This window comes from Sphaerodactylus townsendi, linkage group LG10, assembly GCF_021028975.2.
Source record: "Sphaerodactylus townsendi isolate TG3544 linkage group LG10, MPM_Stown_v2.3, whole genome shotgun sequence".
Classification (NCBI taxonomy): Eukaryota; Metazoa; Chordata; class Lepidosauria; order Squamata; family Sphaerodactylidae; genus Sphaerodactylus; species Sphaerodactylus townsendi.
The window spans coordinates 5,651,965-5,673,258 of NC_059434.1; the positions used below are offsets into that span (position 1 = coordinate 5,651,965).

At 46.2% G+C, this 21,294-nt stretch overlaps 1 protein-coding gene across 1 annotated transcript in view; it reads left to right on the top strand.

Moving 5' to 3' along the window:
- CC2D2A (coiled-coil and C2 domain containing 2A) overlaps nucleotides 1-21,294 on the top strand; it is a 92,220-nt gene that overhangs the window by 18,082 nt on the left and 52,844 nt on the right. The window contains exons 5-11 of the mRNA XM_048509582.1: nucleotides 1,236-1,337; nucleotides 6,567-6,755; nucleotides 8,163-8,325; nucleotides 11,153-11,289; nucleotides 13,310-13,441; nucleotides 15,640-15,849; nucleotides 18,707-18,813. Coding sequence (XP_048365539.1) covers nucleotides 1,236-1,337; nucleotides 6,567-6,755; nucleotides 8,163-8,325; nucleotides 11,153-11,289; nucleotides 13,310-13,441; nucleotides 15,640-15,849; nucleotides 18,707-18,813 — 1,040 coding nt within the window. The remainder of the gene's footprint in view (nucleotides 1-1,235; nucleotides 1,338-6,566; nucleotides 6,756-8,162; nucleotides 8,326-11,152; nucleotides 11,290-13,309; nucleotides 13,442-15,639; nucleotides 15,850-18,706; nucleotides 18,814-21,294) is intronic.

The following is a 21,294-nucleotide window of genomic DNA, read 5'->3' on the forward strand; positions in this document are numbered from 1 at the left end:
CACCGCTCTGTGCCCCTCTTGCATCTCTGCCTCCTCTGCGCCCCCCCCCCCACCAGGAAGCAGCCACATGGAGCACAGGCAACAGGCCCGCCAGCCGAGTCCTCCGTGTTCACTGCGGTGCGCGCACGTCGTGCTCAGTGGCCCAGGCCAGCCTAGATGTGTGTGTGTGTGTGTGTGGGGGGGTGATTTTCCACCCCCCTCATGATGAACTCTGCGTGCGCGTGCCCACAGAGAGGGCTCCGAGTGCTACCTCTGGCACCCGTGCCATAGGTTCGCCATCACTGATGTAGCCTGTCAGCTCTAAGGATCTCTGACTGTAGGCAGTGTGATCTTTCCCCTGCCGTCCAGCTGTCTATCAGGCCAGGCAACTCCATTGTTTCTCCCCACCCCACCCCTGCTCTGGCTTTCTCTCTCCCTCTCATTCAGACTGCAAACTGCGAGCAAGCAGTGCAAGAAGCTGCCTTTGAAAGCCCTCCCCCCCTTTAAAACTTATTTTAATCCGACAGCCAGCAATCTTGCAAGGAACAGGAGCAACTCAGAAGTGGGGGCCGGCAAGTCTCACAGCAGGCAGTGCGGCGCCTCCTCACGTGTAAACAGAGAAATGCAAGGAGACCCCACTACAGCCCACTGTGCAGCAAAGAACCCCGAGTAAAGCACTCCATGCATAATGGGCCCGTTTCTAGCTGACCCTCTCCAGCTGCCATTTCTGAACTGCTTCTCTCAACTTGGTAGAATTCTAGTCAAACCCCTTGTCAGTCACGGATTCCAAGACTGGGACAGCAGACTAGTACTCAGCTGTGCAGCACTGTCCGGGAACCAGGGGCATACCTAGGCAAACTGGAGCCTGGGGACAAAACCTGAGTTTGACCCCCCCACCCCCCCCCGGGTGTATGGGTGGTCACCCTCCCCCGCCATGACCAAACAATGATATTTTGCACCAGCTCACAAAACACCTCCCACTCCCAGCAAAACATACACGGCTCTCTCCCCACCAACTCTTTTCCTAATTTCCTAATCACAACAACCCTATGAGGTAGGTTGTTAGCCTGAGAAACAACTCCAAGCCAGTGCAAGTGGGTATTAAGCATGTAAATCTTAATTTTATTTACAGCATTCTTCCTCTTTCCATGCTCAGTGCCTCACATATATAAACATGACTTTCCTATGCACCCCCCCCTTTTCATGCCATAAAATAAATTAATGGTTTAATGTTATTTGTGTGTGTGTGTGTGCAGGTGGGTAAAGATGAACCAAGTTCCACACAACAGGATGAATCAAAGGCATCTGCAAGAGTAAAGTTTCACGATTCAGCCAGGAAAACGCAACAGAAATCCCAGGTGGGGACTGATCTTAAAGTGCCAGTACTCTGTCTTTGCTTTGTGATCAGGGTTGCCAACTTCCAGGCAGAGCCTGAAGCTCTCCTCAAATTACATTTGATCTCCAGATGATAGAGATGAATTCCCCTGGAGAAGACTGTCCTATGGAGGGTGGACTCCGGGGCAGTCTACCAGGGGTGGCCAACCTATGGCGCTCCAGATGGTTATAGACTGCAATTCCCATCAGCCCCTGCCAGCATGGCCAATTTCTGATGGGAACTGTAGTCCATGAACATCTGGAGCACCATAGGTTGGCCACCCCCACAGTATGCCCTGCTGAGGTCACGCACACACGCATCCTGCTGTCTCTGGGTTCCACTCACAAATATCCGGAAGGTTCTCTGCCTGAAACTGGTAACCCTATTTGTGAGTGATTGAATCCAGTGGTGGGATCCAAAAATTTTAGTAACAGGTTCCCATGGTGGTGGGATTCAAACTGTGGCATAGCGCCAATGGGGCTGGGCGGGGCACGACGGGGGCGTGGCCGGGCATTCCGGGGCCGGGGCATTAATAATTTCTCTGTTACTGTAAAAAACTCTTACTGTAAAAAAAGTTCCTAATTTCCAGCTGGTATCTTTCTGTCCATAATTTAAACTCATTATAGCAAGTCCTATCGTCTACAGCCAAACAGAAACAACTACTTTCCTCCTCTTAAATTGATCGCCTGTCAAATACTTAATACTTTCAAATACTTGATTTTGTTTCTAGAAATCAAAAGAAGGATACTTTCCTCAAACGAGTAACTTTACCATATTTCTAAAACATGTTTTTAAAACAGCCCAACAGGGAGAATTATCCCGTTTTCTACCTTCGCAAACCAGCCACATAGGAAACAACAGGACTGTATGATTTTGGGACCTAATGGAATTTCTAACGGAAAAGCAGACCCAATGAGTAACCCCCTCTCGGCACACACAAATAATTAGTAACCCCCTCTCGGGAACTGGCGAGAACCTGCTGGATCCCACCTCTGATTGAATCTTCCTTTTGGGGCAGGACTGTGAATACAGTGATGAGAAACCTGAAGAAGAGGAGTTTGGATTTATACCCTGCTTTTCTCAACTGTAAAGAGTCTCAGGGCAGCGTACAAACTCATTTTCCCTTCCTCTCCCCATAACAGATGCCTTGTGAGGCAGGTTGGCTGAGAGAGTTCAGAGAGAACTGTTACTGGCCAAAGATCATACCTCAGGCTTCGTGTGTAGAAGCAGGGAAACAAATTCAGTTCACCAGATAAGAGTCCGCTGCTCATGTGGAGGAGTGGGGAAATTGAGCCCACTGCTCTTAATCACTACATCATGCTGTGAGAACGTAGAAGCTTAAAAGCAAATAAGTCCACGATCACAAGAAATTGCAATTTAAGAGCATTCAGGTTGTGTGATAGCCAATGCAGCTCTTCTCTTATAAGGGCGTCCTTGTGTGTGCATGAGTGTGTTTGTGTGTGTGAGGCCAAGTGAGCGGAACCATGAAGCTTTCGAGCTCAGAGCTGCAGGAATAGGGTGAAGTAAGTGAATCTATAGGGCTGAATCAGCCCTATAGATAATAAAATAAGTAATTCCATTGAACATTAAGGTATTGGTATGAAAGTTATTATATATATTTGGTTATACATTCAAGTATGATGCCTGTAAGGTTGTGGTGTGTGTGTGTAGTTCGACCTTGGAAAGGTTCTCGCCGGAGGCTTTTGGCTTAACGCCCGGGAAGGGGAATTTCGCTGTTTTGGTTATCTTTCACTTGCTTGCTTTCCTGGTGTGAAATCCTGCCTTATTTATACTCTTTTGGCGGGAGCCTGTCTGTTGCCCTGTATAAGCGTTTGATTGAGATCTGGGTTTCAGTTCTTGCATTGCCTGTCTCTGACTAAGAATGCCAGCTCAATAAAGAACTTGAACATGGTTGCTTTTGACTGGACTTTACTGGTTCGTTACAATGCCAGTGTGAGACAGCTAGTGTGGTGCAGTGGTTAAGAGTGTTGAACTTGGATCTGGGAGACCCAGATTCGAATGCTCACTGTGCCATAAAAAGTGAACTTGGGCCAGTCACATGCACCCTAACTAACCTTCCTTACAGGGTTGTCGTGAGGATAAATCAGAGGAGAGAAGATTGATGTAAGTGGATTTCGGAGCCCATTGGGGAGGAGTGGTATAAATGCTATAAATCAAGGAAAAGAAGGACCTGGCTGTGGTGGGTTTTCTGGACTGCGTGGCCGTGGTCTGATAGTTTCTGTGTTTTACCTGCATCTGTGGCGGAAAAGAAGGAACCCTTTTCTTGACTTCCTGTACACTTTTTCAAGCAGTCCAGGAAATACATAAAACACAACACAAACTGTGGTTGTGCGCTTTAAAGATCGAGATTTTATTTATTTACTTGCTTAGCCTTTCTCATTGAGACCAAAGGCACATTGCAGAGTTTGAAAACAATGCAAGAGTAGTGTCTTCTGTACAACAAACTGGATTAAGAATAGAGAACAATGAAAAAAACAGCATAATGCATCTAACAAGCAGTGGCGTAGGAGGTTAAGAGCTCGTGTATCTAATCTGGAGGAACCGGGTTTGATTCCCAGCTCTGCCGCCTGAGCTGTGGAGGCTTATCTGTGGAATTCAGATTAGCCTGTGCACTCCCACACACGCCAGCTGGGTGACCTTGGGCTAGTGACAGCTTCTCGGAGCTCTCTCAGCCCCACTACCTCACAGGGTGTTTGTTGTGAGTGGGGAAGGGCAAGGAGATTGTCAGCCCCTTTGAGTCTCCTACAGGAGAGAAAGGGGGATATAAATCCAAACTCTTCTTCTTCTAATAAAGGATACAGAAAAGAGAAAAAATGTCAAAACACTTTGGATGTTAAAATGACAACCACATTCCTCCTATAAAAATGCCGTCCTGAGCAATTCTATTTGATAAAATGAGGTAGGTAGGTCTGAGGGTTCTGAGAAAACTGTGACTAGCCCAAGGTCACCCAGTAGGCTTCATGTGTAGGAACGAGGAAACCATTCCAGTTCACCAGATAAGAGTCTGCTGCTCATGTAGAGGAGTGGGGAATTGAATCTGGTTCTGCTCTCAACCACGACACCACACTGCCTCTCACTCTCAGGCTGGAGTGGGCAAGTACTCTCAAACGCTTCATTATTTATTTTATTTATTTATTTTATTCGATTTTTATACCGCCCCATCCCCGATGATTATCATCATCATTTTATTACCTTATCATTATTACCTCATTATTGTTACTTTTACCGTTGTTGTTGGCATTGGTAGGAAAAATAAGAAAAACCTTTCTTCATTACTATACGGCAGGGGTCCCCAAACTACGGCCCGGGGGCCAAATGTGGCCCCCTGAAGGCATTTTCCGGCCCGCCAGGCATGGCGGCGATGGCTCCATTCATGTGCAGCGGGGGCTCGAGGGAGAGGAGGAACCGGCCCCAACGGCTGTTGATTGCAATTACATGATGGCACCCCCAAATCTCCATGAATTTTCTGACCCAGAGTTGGAAACCTTACACGTGGCAACTCCTGCTCCGCCCTTCCCTCTCGGCTACCCCATGTGTTGCTCTCAGGCTTTCTGTTCCGCCTCACTCCCATTGGCATCAGCCAGGCTGGTGAATCGCTCGCTGGCTGCTAGGGAGGAAGAACCCAGGAAGATACCTAATCCTGGGTTAGATGGAATGCTTCATTGGGAAAGTTCTGCTTTTTTTTTTACAGGGGAAGGTATTCCACAGCCTCCCCAACAATATTTGGAGCCCACCCTGTACTTGACATACTTTGGTCACTGTTCTAAAAATAGACCATGACAGAAAGGCTGAAAGGTGAAATCAAACATTTTACAATCATTTGTACATAGGAATTTGTTCATAGTTTTTTTTAGTCCGGCCCTCCAACAGTCTGAGGGACAGTGAACTGGCCCCCTGTTTAAAAAGTTTGGGGACCCCTGCTATACGGGGTGAGAGTGTTGGCATTGTCGTTTTATGAGGATTAAGCTTCAGTTTATTAACTTGGATTTCAGAAATTAAATCCGGGAGGGAGAGGTCATAGTATTAAAATAGTATAAAAATTTGTATTAAAATATCGCATAGTGGAACTCAGCTCTCCACAGGCCTTGGGAATTGTCCGATCAGACCATTGTGCCAACTATCTATACCAGGGGTAGGGAACCTTTAACACTCAAAGAGCCATTTGGACCCGTTTTCCACGGGAAAAGAAAACACTTGGAGCCGCAAATAATTTTTGACATTTAAAATAAAGATAACACTATATATATAGGGTTTTTTTAACCTTTTACTCTGCTCATTCTGAGAAGTGCATGGATGCGCCCACCCTGCTGCCTGCAGGGCAGGCAAGGATGAAGCCGGTGGCTCGACCTCGCCGGCCGCCGGGAAAGCACCCACCCCGCTCCAACGGGGCGGGCGAGAGGGGAAGCCCGCGGCACGGCCCAGCCGACCGTGGGCAGTTGGTGCGCCCACCCTGCTGCCTGCAGGGCGGGCAAGGATTGGGCCAGCGGCTCGGCTCGTGGAGCCACAGTGTAAGGGCAGAAGAGCCGCATGCGGCTCTCGAGCCGCAGGTTCCCTACCCCTGATCTATACATTCTGTGCAATCCCAAACAACACAGAGTGTACACTTTGGCTCGTTTTAACGCTCTGCCTAACGCTATGACTCTTGGCAGGTATAATAACACTCCATATGAGAACAGGTTATGTCAATGTAATATGGCCGTTGCTGAGACTGTTCAACATGTACTATTGGAATGTCCAATGTACGAGTCGTTACGCTCTATGTACATCTGTCCATTGATAGAGAGCTCAAACGATGTCAGGCTACCATCTGTTATGAATTTTCTACTCAATGGTTCCTGTGATATCGTATGTGAGAATATTGCAAGTTTTTTGAGGAACTATTTGGTCAGGCGCAATCATTGCCTACATAGCGGTAACGGCTAAATTATTTTATGTGTGCGTGAATGTTCAACGTTGTTTTAATGTTTTAATGTTTTAATGTCTCAGTTAGTAGATAAATGCCCCCTTTTACTAACTCTGTAATTTATAATGCCAATAAAGGCTTTGGGATTGGAATTGGAACTTGGATTTCAGAAATTAAATCCAGGAGGGGGGGGGGGTCATAGTTCTAGTATTAAAATAGTATAAAAATTTGAATTAAAATATCGCACAGCGGAACTCAGCTTTAACTGACTGTGTCTATTCATGTTAGCTCCAGACTGGTTATCCTTCTTCTGAAGAAGCCTACAACTTCTTCACTTTCGAGTTCAGTCCTGAGCCAGAGAACGTACAGGAAGAAACCCAAAAGAAGGAAAAACGCCGCCCTGACCCGGGTGACGAGGAGGCAGAAGAGGAGGAATCCAATTCTGGGCACGTAGAAGAACAGACAGAGGGTGAAATGGTACCAATAATAACCAAATGAAAATACCTGTTTGGGCATGCATTTAGAATTAGTTTGCTATATTTTGCCCCGGCTGTGCAGAAAAGGGAATAAAACAGACACACACACCCTACTTTGCCCAGTTTGCTCTCCCCCTGGCAGCTGTGTAAAACCCATGGAGGAGGGTGGGGTTGTTAGAGAGAATGGGTTCTTTACTTCATCCCTGGCACAAGGGAGATTCACAGTTATCCATCTTTCAGTCCTATAGTAAGAACATAAGAACATAAGAACAAGCCAGCTGGACCAGACCAGAGTCCATCTAGTCTAGCACTCTGCTACTCGCAGAAGCCCACCAGGTGCCTTTGGGAGCTCACAGGCAGGATGTGAAAGCAATGGCCTTCTGCTGCTGCTGCTGCTCCCAAGCACCTGGTCTGCTAAGGCATTTGCAATCTCAGATCAAGGAGGATCAAGATTGGTAGCCATAAATCGACTTCTCCTCCATAAATCTGTCCAAGCCCCTTTTAAAGCTATCCAGGTGAGTGGCCATCACCACCTCCTGTGGCAGCATATTCCAAACACCAATCACACGCTGCGTGAAGAAGTGTTTCCTTTTATTAGTCCTAATTCTTCCCCCCAGCATTTTCAATGGATGCCCCCTGGTTCTAGTATTGCGAGAAAGAGAGAAAAATTTCTCTCTGTCAACATTTTCTACCCCATGCATAATTTTATAGACTTCAATCATATCCCCCCTCAGACGTCTCCTCTCCAAACGAAAGAGCCCCAAGCTGCAGCCTCTCCTCATAAGGAAGGTGCTCCAATCCTTCAATGGGAACCCCTGGCCAACCACAAGCCGTCAGTCATTAACCTTGATCACATTCCTAGAGCGTCGGGCAGGTTCCACGTGGAGGAATAGTGCTCAGTAGAGCCACAGGTGGCATGTCATAGATCGACGTGTCTTATCATTCCAAGTGAAGAAGAAGAAGAGTTGGATTTATATCCCCCCTTTCTCTCCTGTAGGAAGACTCAAAGGGGCTTACGAACTCCTTTCCCTTCCTCCCTCACAACAAACACCCTGTGAGGTGGGTGGGCTGCGAGAGCCCTGAAGAACCATGACTAGCCTAAGGTCACCCAGCTGGCGTGTGTGGGAGTGCACAGGCTAATCTGAATTCCCCAGATAAGCCTCCGCAGCTAAAGTGGTGGAGCGGGGAATCAAACCCGGTTCTTCCAGATTAAAGCGCATCTGCTCTTAACCACTACCCCACCGCTGCTCCCAAGTGACACTTACTTATGTAGTATGTGCAGGCTTAGAACATGTGCGCATAGTTTGGCTTTCTGTTGAGTTTTTGGCTTTATCCTCATGTCTGAAATATAATGCCGGCTGGATAGCAAACATTGTCTGAGAAAATTTGTTATGTGTTTGAAATCCAGAATGAAGAAGAGCGTCTCGTTCACGATAAAGAGGACAAGGATTTACTCATCCTAGAACAGGGATCTGCCGACGTCCTAGTGGTTAGAGGTGCTGAATACGAGAGCTACTCTCAGAGACTGCAAAAGGAGAGAGAACTGTTGTTTACTCCCAGCAAGCTAAGAGGTTGTGGTGCCTTATTGTGTACTGCTTTGTTTTGTGTGATTTGGACTAATGGTGCTCCATCTGCTGTAATTCATAATTTTGGTGGAACTTGAAGCACCACCCAACCTCCCCCTCCCCCCTCTGTGATATGGATCTGAAGTCACTGAAAGCGCCCACTGAAATCTCCTACAGAGATTAGAACAGTGATGGCGAACCTTTTCAAGACTGAGTGCCCAAATTGCAACCCAAAACCCACTTATTTATCGCAAAGTGCCAACACGGCAATTTAACCTGAATACTGAGGTTTTAGTTTAGAAAAAACGGTTGGCTTTGAGGCGTGCGTTACTCGGGAGTAAGGTTGGTGGTAGGCGGAGGTTTTGCTTTGAAGCAACCGTGCAACTCTTCCAATGGCTGAATCACAACCCTAGGAGGGTTTACTCAGAAGCAAGCCCCATTGCCAACAGCCGAGCTTACTTCCAGGTAAAGGATCGCACTTTCGTTCTTCGCATGAAAATCAGTGGAGTTTAACAGCTTCACAGGGTTACCTACACTGCTTCCCCAAAACTAGGTCTTAGGTTTAATGCTAATAATCGAGCCCAGCGGCCCAGGCCAGCCTAGATGTGTGTGTGGGGGGGGGGGGGACTCTGTTTGTGCGTGCCCACAGAGAGGGCTCTGAGTGCCACCTCTGGCACCCGTGCCATAGGTTCGCCACCACTGGATTAGAATAAAATAATTCTGGGGTGCAAGCAGGTAGAGAGCTTATTGGAGGCCTTGTTTGCTCAGTGGGCTCGATAGGGCTCTTGTACGGCATCTCTATTTCCTGAAGATGAAGTTGTTGGCCTACCTAGAATGTTCTCAGAATCAAGGTGCCGTTGCCAAAAAGGTTTTAAAAACCTCTCCCATTTTGACTGACTATGCGTGGCATCCCTGAGGGTGTATGTACATTTATATGTAGCTTTTTAAAAATTCTCCTGCCAGTGTGGCGTAGTGGTTAAGAACGGTGGACTCTAATCTGGAGAACCGGGTTTGATTCCCCACTCCTCCGCATGAGTCGCGAATTCTTATCTGGTAAACTGGATTTGTTTTCCTGCTCTTCCACATGAAGCCGGTTGGGTGACCTTGGGCGAGTCTCAGTTCTCTCAGAACTCTCTCAACCCCACCTACCTCACAAGGAGTCTGTTGTGGGGAAAGGAAGGGAAGGAGTTTATAAGCTGTTTTGAGGCTCCTTATGGTTGAGAAAAGTGGTGTAAAAACCCACACTCTTCTCCTTTTTGGCTCTTCTGTGTGGTGTAAAATGCCGTCAGGTTGCAACTGACTTAAAACAACCCCTTTTGTGGTTTCAAGGTAAGAGAAGCTCAGAGGTAGTTTGACTTGGCCTGCTTCTGGGTGGCCACTCTGGACCTTCTTGGTCTCCCATCCAAGTAATGGTCATGGGTGACCCTGCTGAGCTTTAGAGACCTGGCTTGCCTGAGCATTTTTCATAGCAGGTTGCTGAGATTTAAAACGGCCCTTTAGAAGCTAATAGCATCTTCACTTATTGATCTCCTGCTGCTGCTTTTTGTTGGGTGGCTGTTTGGATTGAGATTCATAGGTCCCCTTGACCCTTTAGGGACTGAGTGGCTTTTTCCTGTAATAATGGGCATAAGCACAGCTCAGTCAGGAGCAGCAGTGGCGTAGGAGGTTGAGAGCTCGTGTATCTAATCTGGAGGAACCGGGTTTGATTCCCAGCTCTGCCACCTGAGCTGTGGAGGCTTCTCTGGGGAATTCAGATTAGCCTGTGCACTCCCACACACGCCAGCTGGGTGACCTTGGGCTAGTCACAGCTTCTCGGAGCTCTCTCAGCCCCACCTACCTCACAGGGTGTTTGTTGTGAGGGGGGAAGGGCATTAGATTGTAAGCCATTTTGAGGCTTACAAGGGGGGATATAAATCCAAACTCTTCTTCTTCTTCTTCTTCTTCAATCAACTCTCTAGATGCAATGTTAAAACTCACTACAATACCCAAACGCGTTGCATCAACCGCTTTTATATATGTGCATCACAAACAACAATAAAGTGCATAAATGTGCAGTTCTTACAACAATAAAGTGCAACAAACAGTGCAGTTCTTACAACAATACAGCCTATGCGAAGTGTCTGAGAACAGTAGGCTTTGTCCCTTTGAGCATTATGGATACGGAGTTTCGTGACAATTAAAGCTATAAGAGGACATTATTGAGACATACTAAAGGCGTGATAAGTAAATGCTGCAATTGAAACCATCACAAGCTATATTGTTGTAAGAATTGCGCTGTTTGTTGTGTTTTGCACTGAACTTCACCATTTCTGCACTTTATTGTTGTTTGTGATGCACATATATAAAAGCGGTTGATGCAACGCGTTTATATATTGTGGTGAATAAGCGCAGCTCACCTGAAAAGATTGATGTGAGGATGAATGAAATAAGCCTTGAAAAGTGGTCTCTGTGTTGATTTTCCTGCATTGCTGGTAACAACGAACTACTTATCGAGTAGCCAGTATGGCATAGTAGTTAAGAGCTGTGGACTCTAATCTGGAGAATTGGGTTTGATTCCCCCACTTTTCCATATGAGAGGCGGACTCCTAACTTGTGAACTGGGTTTCATTGCTTGCCTCTCCAAGGGTGACCATCGACTTCAATCCCAGAGGATTCTATCATCCCACCTACCTCACAAAGTCCGTCCGTTGCTTGGGAGAAGGGAAAGGAAAGAACTTTCTAGCTTTAAGCAGGAGCTCATGGGGGGCTATAAATCCAAAGTCGTCTTCTTCTTTTCTTATGAATAGCCATTAGTGAATAATAAATATGGTGTCCATGTGATGTTTGGTTTTAGTTCCTGCCTCTCTAAAAGTACCCGAAAATATGCAACCAAGGTACCTGGAGGATGAAGGTCTGTATACAGGAGAGCGGCCAGATGTGCCTCTGACAAACCAAAACATTATGGAGAATAGAGTACTCCAGCAGGAACAGGTAAGTTGCCTCTAGGTTTGTTTGTTTTTTCTTGCTGAAGCTACAGGAGGGAAAAGTGGAATAATTCAATCTGGGCGACATCTGGCCCGCAGCCCCCGGCTCTTCCTCTGTATCATGACATTAAAGAGATAAAGGGCAGCGTTGCATTACGCAGGAAACACGGCTCCGCGTGCTTTTCCATAGCACAGGGTCTGCAGTATTTCTTTGCAATCTTTGCAGTAGCCTTAAGCTGGGGGGACCAACCTGTGGGGCTCCAGATGTTCATGGACTACCATTCCAATCAGCCCCTGCCAGCATGGCCAATTGGGAATGTAGTCCATGAACATCTGGAGCACCACAGGTTGGCCATCCCTGCCTTAAGCCCTTGGAAGGCTGATGTTCTGCGTCTGCTTTTCAATTCTGCCATTTGAGCCGCTGCTGTCCACATGGTCGTGTTGGTGTGCGAGCCAGAATTTTCAGTAATTGGGATGTCATTTTTACTCAGTTCTGTTCCAAGTTTCTGTTTGTAAGGCCAGGGGGGACATGGAGTCGTTCTGGTGAGAACCTGATTTTGACATTTTTTTAGAAAGACTATTCGCCTTATCTCTAGAAACACATTTAATGATGTCCATCCAAAAGAGCCGTGTTTCCAAAGCTTTCAAAACATAATCACGGTCACCTGCATCTGATAAAAGAACTGAATCCCAAGTTAATTAGATTATCTGTAGTTTTGTTTCAACCAACACTTGTCTTTTGTAACTTGTACTATGAATATAATTTTAAACTATGCACAAATGAGAAGCTCCATATGTGCCCAACTTGCAAATGCAGTGACTGTTGTTAGTTCTTGAATTAAATGCACATGAATCTTGTCAAGAATCTTTTTTAGATTTACTGCTTTCTAAGAGTGCATTATGGTGGCTGCAATTGCACAAGCTGATGTGCTGAACATCATTTTCAATGAAAACTTTTATGTCCTCTGCTTTAAAAGTACTTTTTCTAGATTACCTCTATGTCCATGGCGATCAGGGATATACACATCTCGCAGAACAATTGTGTTAAAGTAGATGCAAGTCCTCCTGAGTGCATTGGGCTGTCATCTTTTTAAAAAGTATTATTTAGTTCTGCAAGCTGATTCTCATAAACATACCCTGTTTCCTCGAAGATAAGACATCCCCTGAAAATAAGACGTAGTAGAGGTTTTGCTGAAGTGCGAAATATAAGGCGGCCATCCCTCCTCGGAAGAGTAAAAGGCCGTTTCCGCCGATCGGCCGTAGCGCGGCCTTCCACGCCGGGCAGTGGAATTCCGCCGGTGTGGAGGCGGAGGCCGTTCACATGCAGGCATGCGGACGGCCTCTCCAGAGGCCGGCAGACGGCAGGCGGCTCCGCATGGAGCCGCCTCTTCTCCCATGTTCCTCTGGAGAATGCTGGGCCGGCCTGCTGGCCTCCCTCAGCCCCACTTCCATCGCTTCGCCCTCCAGACCTCCAGGGTCAGAGGACAGCAAAGGGAGGGACTTGCAGGAGGCCAGGCAGGACGCAGCGACATGAGAGGGACATGGGAAAGGGAAGGGGAAGTTTCAGCGTCTTCGGGTGTGCTGCCGTTCAATCAAGGCTTGCCGCCAGGAAAAGACGCTTTCCCCTCAACAACAACCCTTTAAAGGGTTGTTGTTTAGGGTGGCCTGACGCCTCCCTGGGGGAGGGGAAGCGAAGATCAGGCCTCGGCTTCACTGTTCCGTTAAGTGCAGCGGGCGGCACTTCAGCCAAAGCAGCGAACGGCGGCCTGGGGGCGGCGTTTTTACCGCCCCCAGGCTGTCGTTTTTGGCCCGTGCGTGAAAGCGGGCCTGGTGACGGGATCTGTAAAGTTTTCGCATGGACTTTAGCATGCCCCAACGATCAGAACATCATCATCATTGGTAGAAAAACAAGACATCCCCTGAAAATAAGACATAGTGCATCTTTGGGAGCAAAAATTAATATAAGACGCTGTCTTATTTTCGGGGAAACACGGTAGGAGTATATCTTGTTTCTGTATTGTTTGCAGGGGAAAAAATGGTTTGGAGATGATGGCAAAATTTTGGCTTTGCCCAATCCAGTGAAGCAATCCTGTACAAGACCTCCGATATTCTCAGTGGAGGAAGGTAAAGAGCCAGAGCTGGAGACATTTTATAGAAAGGTGAGTTAATTGCTGAATCACCACGGCTTATTGAGTGTACACTCCGTGTAGTTACCGTGTATTAACATCTGTAATTTCACTTCCAGGTATTAAAAACTTCTAAGTAAAGTAGCTAGCAAGCTTTCTTCTTGGCTGTCCAGGTTGGGAAATTCCTGGAGATTTTGCGTGGAGCGTGGGGAGGGTGGGGTTTGGAGAAGGGAGGCTATAATGCCCTAAACCAGTGGTGGCGAACCTATGGCACGGGTGCCAGAGGTGGCACTCGGAGCCCTCTCTGTGGGGGGTGGAAAATCATCGTGTGGGGGGTGGAAAATCACCCCCCACACACACACACACATCTAGCCTGGCCTGGGCCACTGAGCACGACGTGCGTACACCGCAGTGAGCAGGGAGGACTCGGCTGGCAGGCCTGGTGCCTGTGCTGCCCGAGGGGGGGGGGCGCAGAGGAGGCAGAGATGCTAGAGAGGCACAGAACGGTGCACACAGGACTTGCTGGATGCTAGAGCAGGCTGGCCCCTGCTCGAGCAGATGGGATGGAGGAAGAGGGAGCCAACCGTTTTTTTCTAAACTAAAACCTCAGCATTCAGGTTGAATTGCCGTGTTGGCACTTTGCGATAAATAAGTGGGGTTTGGGTTGCAATTTGGGCACTCGGTCTCAAAAAGGTTTGCCATCACTGCCCTAAACTGTGCCCTTCAAATCAGCCATTGCGCCACACTCCCCTGGAGACTGGCAATCGCGACTGTGTGAAACCAACTTCCTTCTGTATTGTCAAAGGCTTTCATGGCCAGATTCAACTGGTTGTTGTGGGTTTTCTGGGCTGGGTGGCCGTGGTCTGGTGGATCTTGTTCCTAATGTACCAATCAGTTTTATACCAAACTGTAATATTCACAGATGGGCCCTTTCTGCACACGCAAAATAATGCGTTTTCAAACCACTTTCACAACTGTTTGCAAGTGGATTTTGCCATTCCACACAGCTTCAAAGAGCACTGAAAGCAGTTTGAAAGTGCATTATTCTGCATGTGCAGAATGAGCCATGGACTTTCTTTTATCCAGTTATCCTAAGAACATAAGAACAAGCCAGCTGGATCAGACCAGAGTCCATCTAGTCCAGCTCTCTGCTACTCGCAGTGGCCCACCAGGTGCCTTTGGGAGCTCATGTGCAGGAGGTGAAAGCAATGGCCTTCTGCTGCTGCTGCTCCCGAGCACCTGGACTGTTAAGGCATTTGCAATCTCAGATCAAAGAGGATCAAGATTGGTAGCCATCCTGTGTCATTTATAATGTTATAAACCTCTTTCATGGCCCTGTTGAGAATCTTTATCTTTTTCTAAAACAAAAAAATAAAAGTGAAACTCAGGAAACGCCTGCTGTGCTTTTTAGACTTCTTTTAAAGGTCAGACAAGATAAGGGAAAGTATCACGGTGCCTTCGGACACAGTGAGCTGTAAATGAAAATTTGATTTCTGCTTCACAATATGTACAAAGTATTCCACTGCCACCACCCAACACAAAAGTTTAATGTGTTTGGTACTTGTTTTAGAATTCATTTATTTATTTATCAAATGGATTACTTATAGTGCCAATAGAATCACAGGATGGGACATTTAGTAAACAAAGAAACAGAATTTGGGTTGTAGAAATCCAAAACACAGAAGTGAAGCATAGCTGTTTATATGACACATAAAATGATACAAGATTGCACAAAAGAATCCAATTATAACAAACTATACATAGTAATATAGTGTGTGTGTCTATGCAACTTTGTAAAAAGTTGGGGCAAATAGGTGGGGCAAATAGTTCTTGATAACTTACAGTTTCCAAATGGATCCACTGTTATCTGTGGAAATCATGGTGTGTAAACTGAAAAAGTTTTGCTATTTCTTTGAGGCTAAGTTACTTTTTAACCATTACTTAGTACAATCATATGGCTAGTGATTGTTGAAAATTCATTGTTTATAGGCCTGCAGTTTCTCAGTTATAATGAAACATTGAAAAGTGACGTGTTTCCAACTCTGCCCCTTCTGCACATGCAGAATAATTCACTTTCAGTCCACTTCCACAATTGTTTGCAAGTGGATCTTGCTATTCCGCACAGCTGCAAAGTGCATTGAAAGTGCATTATTCTGCATGTGCGGAAGGGGCCTAGGTTTTCCTCATAAAATTCTGGTTCTATCTTCTCCCTAATATGCTTTTTCTTTCAGGCCATGAAAAAGATGCCTGCAAGTCAGTACATTGTGGGGTCAGGGGACCCAGTCGGGCAGTTCCAGTTGGATGTTGATATTTCAGGGTTAATATTCACCCATCACCCCTGCTTTAGCCGCGAGCATGTCTTGGCAGCTAAACTGGCTCAGTTGTATGACCAGTACCTGTTGAGGAAACAGAGAAATCTTTCCAAACTGCTGACAGATAAGGTAATGGCATTGGGTGATCCCCAAACGTATTATATCTCTCACAATGCGGTAGAAATCCTTGTGGAGCCTTGGCGATATGTTTCATAGCATGCTTACTGAAAACAGTGGTAAGAGCCAGAAACTAGCTGTAGTGAACTCTGGCCTCTTCCACATGGGCCAATACACACGGGCAGTGGTATTGCACACGGGTGTAAGACACTAAAAAAACGTTTTGGAGCGGGACTTCACACGAGTCTGCCCCGTGTTATTCTCCCCAAACTGTTTTTCCCCAAAAAATTCCTGGGTTGCAGCCGCTGGCAAGTGAACAGCCAGTCAGGAGGTGCTGTATTTGCCTCTGTTGTCCTTTTAAAAAAATTCATGGCTTGCATCTGTGTAGCTACGTAACTGCGTAGCTACGCAGGTGCAGATGATTGCATCGTGGGACATCTGAATGGCTGTGGGTGCCTTTGTATATATGTATATGTATATGTGTCTCCATGCGAATGCCCTTGTGCATGCCTGTGAACTTAAAAAGTACTTTAAAAAATAGATGTGTCTCCATGCGAAGGCACAACAGCAATCTGGATTATTTCTGTGGGCTCCAGTCACAGCCTGCATGGATGCGCGTGAACACGAAAACAGGAAAATGGGTTACTTTACCCCAACTGCAACCTGTTATACGTTTGTTGTGTGGGAGGGACCTCTGTGAGTTTTGAGGACATTGCATGTTCATGAAAAATCTACAAGCTACCTTTTGTTTCCATTTATTAACTGATTGGGTAGACCAGCCTCTACACTTCAGATCCTTTCATTCTTCGGCTTCTGCTGTGTTGGCTTTGCTTCTACAGCTTTTATCACAAACTTGTAAGACAACATAAACAAAGAACATTTTATTTTTGTTTTATCTCATTTCTGTCTCACCCTTTCCCAGCCCGGGCCAGGCATAGAAGAGTTGTTTTTTTTATACCCTGCTTTTCTCTACCTTTAAGGAGTTTCAAAGTGACTTACAATCACCTTCCCTTCCCCTCTCCACAACAGACACCTTGTGAAGTAGGTGGGGCTGACAGAGCTCTGAGAGAACTGTGACTAGCCCAGGGGTCTGCAACTTGTGGTTCTCCAGATGTTCATAGACTATAAATCCCATCAGCCCCTGCCACCATTGGCCATGTTGGCAGGGGCTGATCGGATTTGTAGTCCATGAACATCTGGAGAGCCACAGGTTGCAGACCCCTGGACTAGCCCAAGGCCACCACAGGTTTCATGTGGAAGAGTGGGAAATTGGGGTCTGTTCTCCAGATCAGAGTCCACCTCTCTTAACTACTACTGGCTTTAAAACATATTAATATAATTAATTAATATTTATCATAATAACCTTGACTCAACAATTAAAATGAGGTCATACTAGCAATCCCCCCACTTTAATCTAGATTAAACATGTTAGAGAAGAAGAAGAGGAGTTTGAATTTATACCCTGTCTTTCTCTCCCTGTAAGGAGAGTCAGAGGGACTTACAACCTCCCTTCTCTTCCTCTCCCCACAGTAGTCATCTTGTGAGGTAGGTGGGGCTGAGAGAGTTCCTAAGAACTGTGACTAGCCTAAGGTCAACCAGCAGGCTTCATGTGTCGGAGCAAGGAAACAAATCCGGTTCACCAGATAAGAGTCCATCACTCACATGGAGGAGTGGGGAATCAAACCTAATTCTCCATATTGGAGTCCAGCTTCTTTTAACCACTGCACTGGCTCTCTCACAGAGAGGGAATCACTCTTAATCAGGGCAGTCTTGGTTCTACAAATGAAATAATGGAGAGGCCTAAAAGACGACAGGCAGCCCAGGAAACCAGCTGGTATAAACGTGGGTTTTAGGTAACCCATTTTACCACTGAAGCAACAAGAATCTTTTAACTGCTGAGGAAAAATTTGCTGATTGGTTTGTCAAGTAAGTATTTTAGAGGCAGCAACAGCACAATTGGGTTTCCTCTGGCCCAGTTCTGCCCTTCAATCTGTGCCAGTCCATGCCTTCTTAACAATAACAAGATCAACTGGGGATGGGGAAGAGGGCTATTGGGCTTGGCACTCGCCAGCGTCGGGATGGCAGAATGGCGGGAAGTTGAGCAAATGTCCCATCATGCCTAGGATTGGCAGTCCTATATTTGAAAAATGGAATGTGGGAAATATACTGATATTTAAGATGTTAGACCATGAACATCAAGTACAAGTAATCTGATGAGAGTTGAAAAACTTGAATGAAGGCTGTCATGAGATTTGAAACCCAGTCTGATCCTTATCGGATTGTTTTGAACATGTGGCATTCCTTTGAGCTATAGTGCATTTCGGCTTCTTTGCTGAAGGGGGTTTCCTGTATTGCAGACATTTTTTTGCTGAAGAAGTCTTATAAATTAAATTAATGAAATTAGAATTATGTGGTCACTGGCAGCAGTGGCGTAGGAGGTTAAGAGGTCGTGTATCTAATCTGGAGGAACCGGGTTTGATTCCCAGCTCTGCCGCCTGAGCTGTGGAGGCTTATCTGGGGAATTCAGATTCGCCTGTGCACTCCCACACACGCCAGCTGGTTGACCTTGGGCTAGTCAGCTGAAGGCTTCTCCGGAAGCTCTCCTCTAGTCTCCACTCCACCTCACAGGAGTGTTTGTTGCAGGAGGGAGGGGAAGGAGCAAGGAGATTGTAAGCTCCTCTTTAGAGGTCTCCTTCTGCAGGGAGAGAGAAAGGGGGGATATAAATCCAAACTCCTCCTCCTCCTCCTCCTCCTCCTCCTCCTCTTCTTCTTCTTCTTCTTCTTCTTCTTCTTCTTCAGATTTACATCAAGTGTGTTCGAGTGACTCCACTGTGTAGATTAAAATAATTTTTCCTGGTTTATTTTTCAGCTGCATGCACTGAGAAATGCCCTACACAGTATCTTGGGTACCAGTGAAATGGGAATCCTGCATCCAGTCGCACAACAGACTATTACAGAATATATGCTTGAAATAAGGTGGGTGGAGATTCATTGGATCTCTCCTTCGTAGTATGTATTTTGTAAGTGTAGACGTTTTATTCAACTTGACATGCGAAAGGCTGGTTTTTGCGAAATAATTGGCTCAGGCTATAAGAGTGGAGGAAACCAGTTTTCAGTTGGATCGTATTTTTTTTAAAAAAACCAGTCCCACAAGACATTTTAAATATTTGTTCTTTGAGATGCAATTTCCATTTTATTAGGTAATATAGAATGGGCTGCATTCTTGTGTCCTGTGGTCAAGTTGTAGCATTCAGTCCTCCTTTGTATTCTCAACCAAAATCTTTCTGCCCTTCATGTTCTGGACCAGAAAGTCCTTCAGACTTTTGTCGCTTTGAGACGGAGTTTAAGCCTATGATAATTTTAGCCTGCAGGTCAAGTAAGCAAGTGGCACATTCTTTATCCTTTCAAGCCTTCAGTAATACCGCCAGTTCCCTGATCTGAATGGGCCAGTCCAGTCCAATCTCTTCAGATCTTCAAAGCTAAGCATAAGAACATAAGAACAAGCCAGCTGGATCAGACCAGAGTCCACCTAGTCCAGCTCTCTGCTACTCGCAGTGGCCCACCAGGTGCCTTTGGGAGCTCACATGCAGGAGGTGAAAGCAATGGCCTTCTGCGGCTGCTGCTCCTGAGCACCTGGTCTGCTAAGGCATTTGCAATCTCAGATCAAAGCAGGGTCAGCCCAGGGTCAGGGTTTATGGGAGACCACCCTGGAATTTCAGGGTACACAGCTACTCAGAGTAGCAACAGCATAAGCAATGGCAAACTGCCATTCTTCATCTTTTGCCTTGAAAACCCTAAGGAGTCGTCGTAAGTTGGCTGCAAATTGACAGTAGAATTACCCGCTGCACTTAAAGCATCTCTGACAAATAACTGTCCAGCCTCCACTTAAATATCTCCAAGGAGGGAGAACCCATAACATTCCTGGGCAATTAATTCCACCATTGAACTGTCCTTTCCCCCCCCTAATATTCCACCGGTCTCTCTTCACCTGTAATTTTGACCCATAATCCTGCCCTCCATTACCAGCTGAAACAGATCCCTACCCTACTCTCAATGATAGCCCTTTAAATACTTAAAAAACGTAATCATACCTTCCAACCTGTCGAGAGTGCTTTGATTGTGTGTTCCTGTGTGGCAAGGGTGGCCCTTGGGGGTATCCTCCAACTCTATGTTTCTAACCTCCTCTTCTCCAAGCTGAACATTCCCAGTTCCTACAACTTGTCTTTGTAAGGCTTAGCCTCTGTGTTACACCCTGAACTTTTCAATAACAAGACTCTGGTTTCAGTTGGTTCCTTTATTATGAAACAGCATCAGGAATAAGCATTTAAACTTCTATGGCCAGAACTAAGCATAGCCAATATTGCAAGCACTATTATACCCTACATCAGTGGTGGTGAACCTTTGGCACTCCAGATGTTACGGACTACAATTCCCATCAGCCCCTGCCAGCATGGCCACGGCCCTACATCATCTCTATGTCCTGTCATCCTGCCCTGCTGACCAGTTCCCAAGAGGGGATGCACCCCTCTAATCCCATGGTCTGCTGGAAGGAGAAACTACCTTCCCCCAGTAGGGCCAAAACAACCTTCATTCCACACTACTAAGCTGCAGTAGCAGGTGAGCTGTAGGCAGTCAGGGTGTGGTCAGGTCCAGTCTCGCAGGACAGAACAGGTAACAGACAAGAGCATAGTCAGAGGACTATTCAATGGGTCAAGGCAGGTGGCAGGCAAAGGTGTAGTCACAGGTCAGTCCAGCAGGTCACAGCACAGGAGATCAGGCAAACAAGCTGGGAATCAGCAATGGACCAGGCACACGGGGGCAACAGGAAACACACTTGTTGCACCCAGGCAGAAGCAAGTTCACAGCAAGGCTTTTATAGAGAGCCTTGTCCAATCAGATCAGGAGCCATAAACTGTGACTGTTTGGGTGCAATTATCCAACCAATTCCTTATACACTTGACTGTCCTAAAATGTAATCCACAACACTTTAATTTGTCCATCAAAACACCACGGGAAACCGTATCAAACACCTTGCTAAAATCCAAATATACAATATCTACCAAACCTGATTCCAATAGTCTACCAAACCTGATCAAAAAAGGAAAAGAGATTAGTCTGACAAGACATATTAGGGACAAATCCATACCGATCACTTATCATCAAGTTATTTAGATGTTTACAAATCCACACTTTAAAAATCTGTTCCAAGACTTTTCCTGGAACAAACGAACTGATCTGCCTTCTGTTCCCTGGAATCTCCTTCCTTCCATTATTAAAAATTGGGACAACATTTTTAATAATCTAATAATAATCCATTTTTTAATAATCCAATAACTCCAACAATCTAGCTCAGGGGTCTGCAACTTACGGCTCTCCAAATGTTCATGGACTACAATTCCCATCAACCCCTGCCACCATGGCCCCTGAGCTAGCACTTCACCTGTTCTCCAGGAGGCT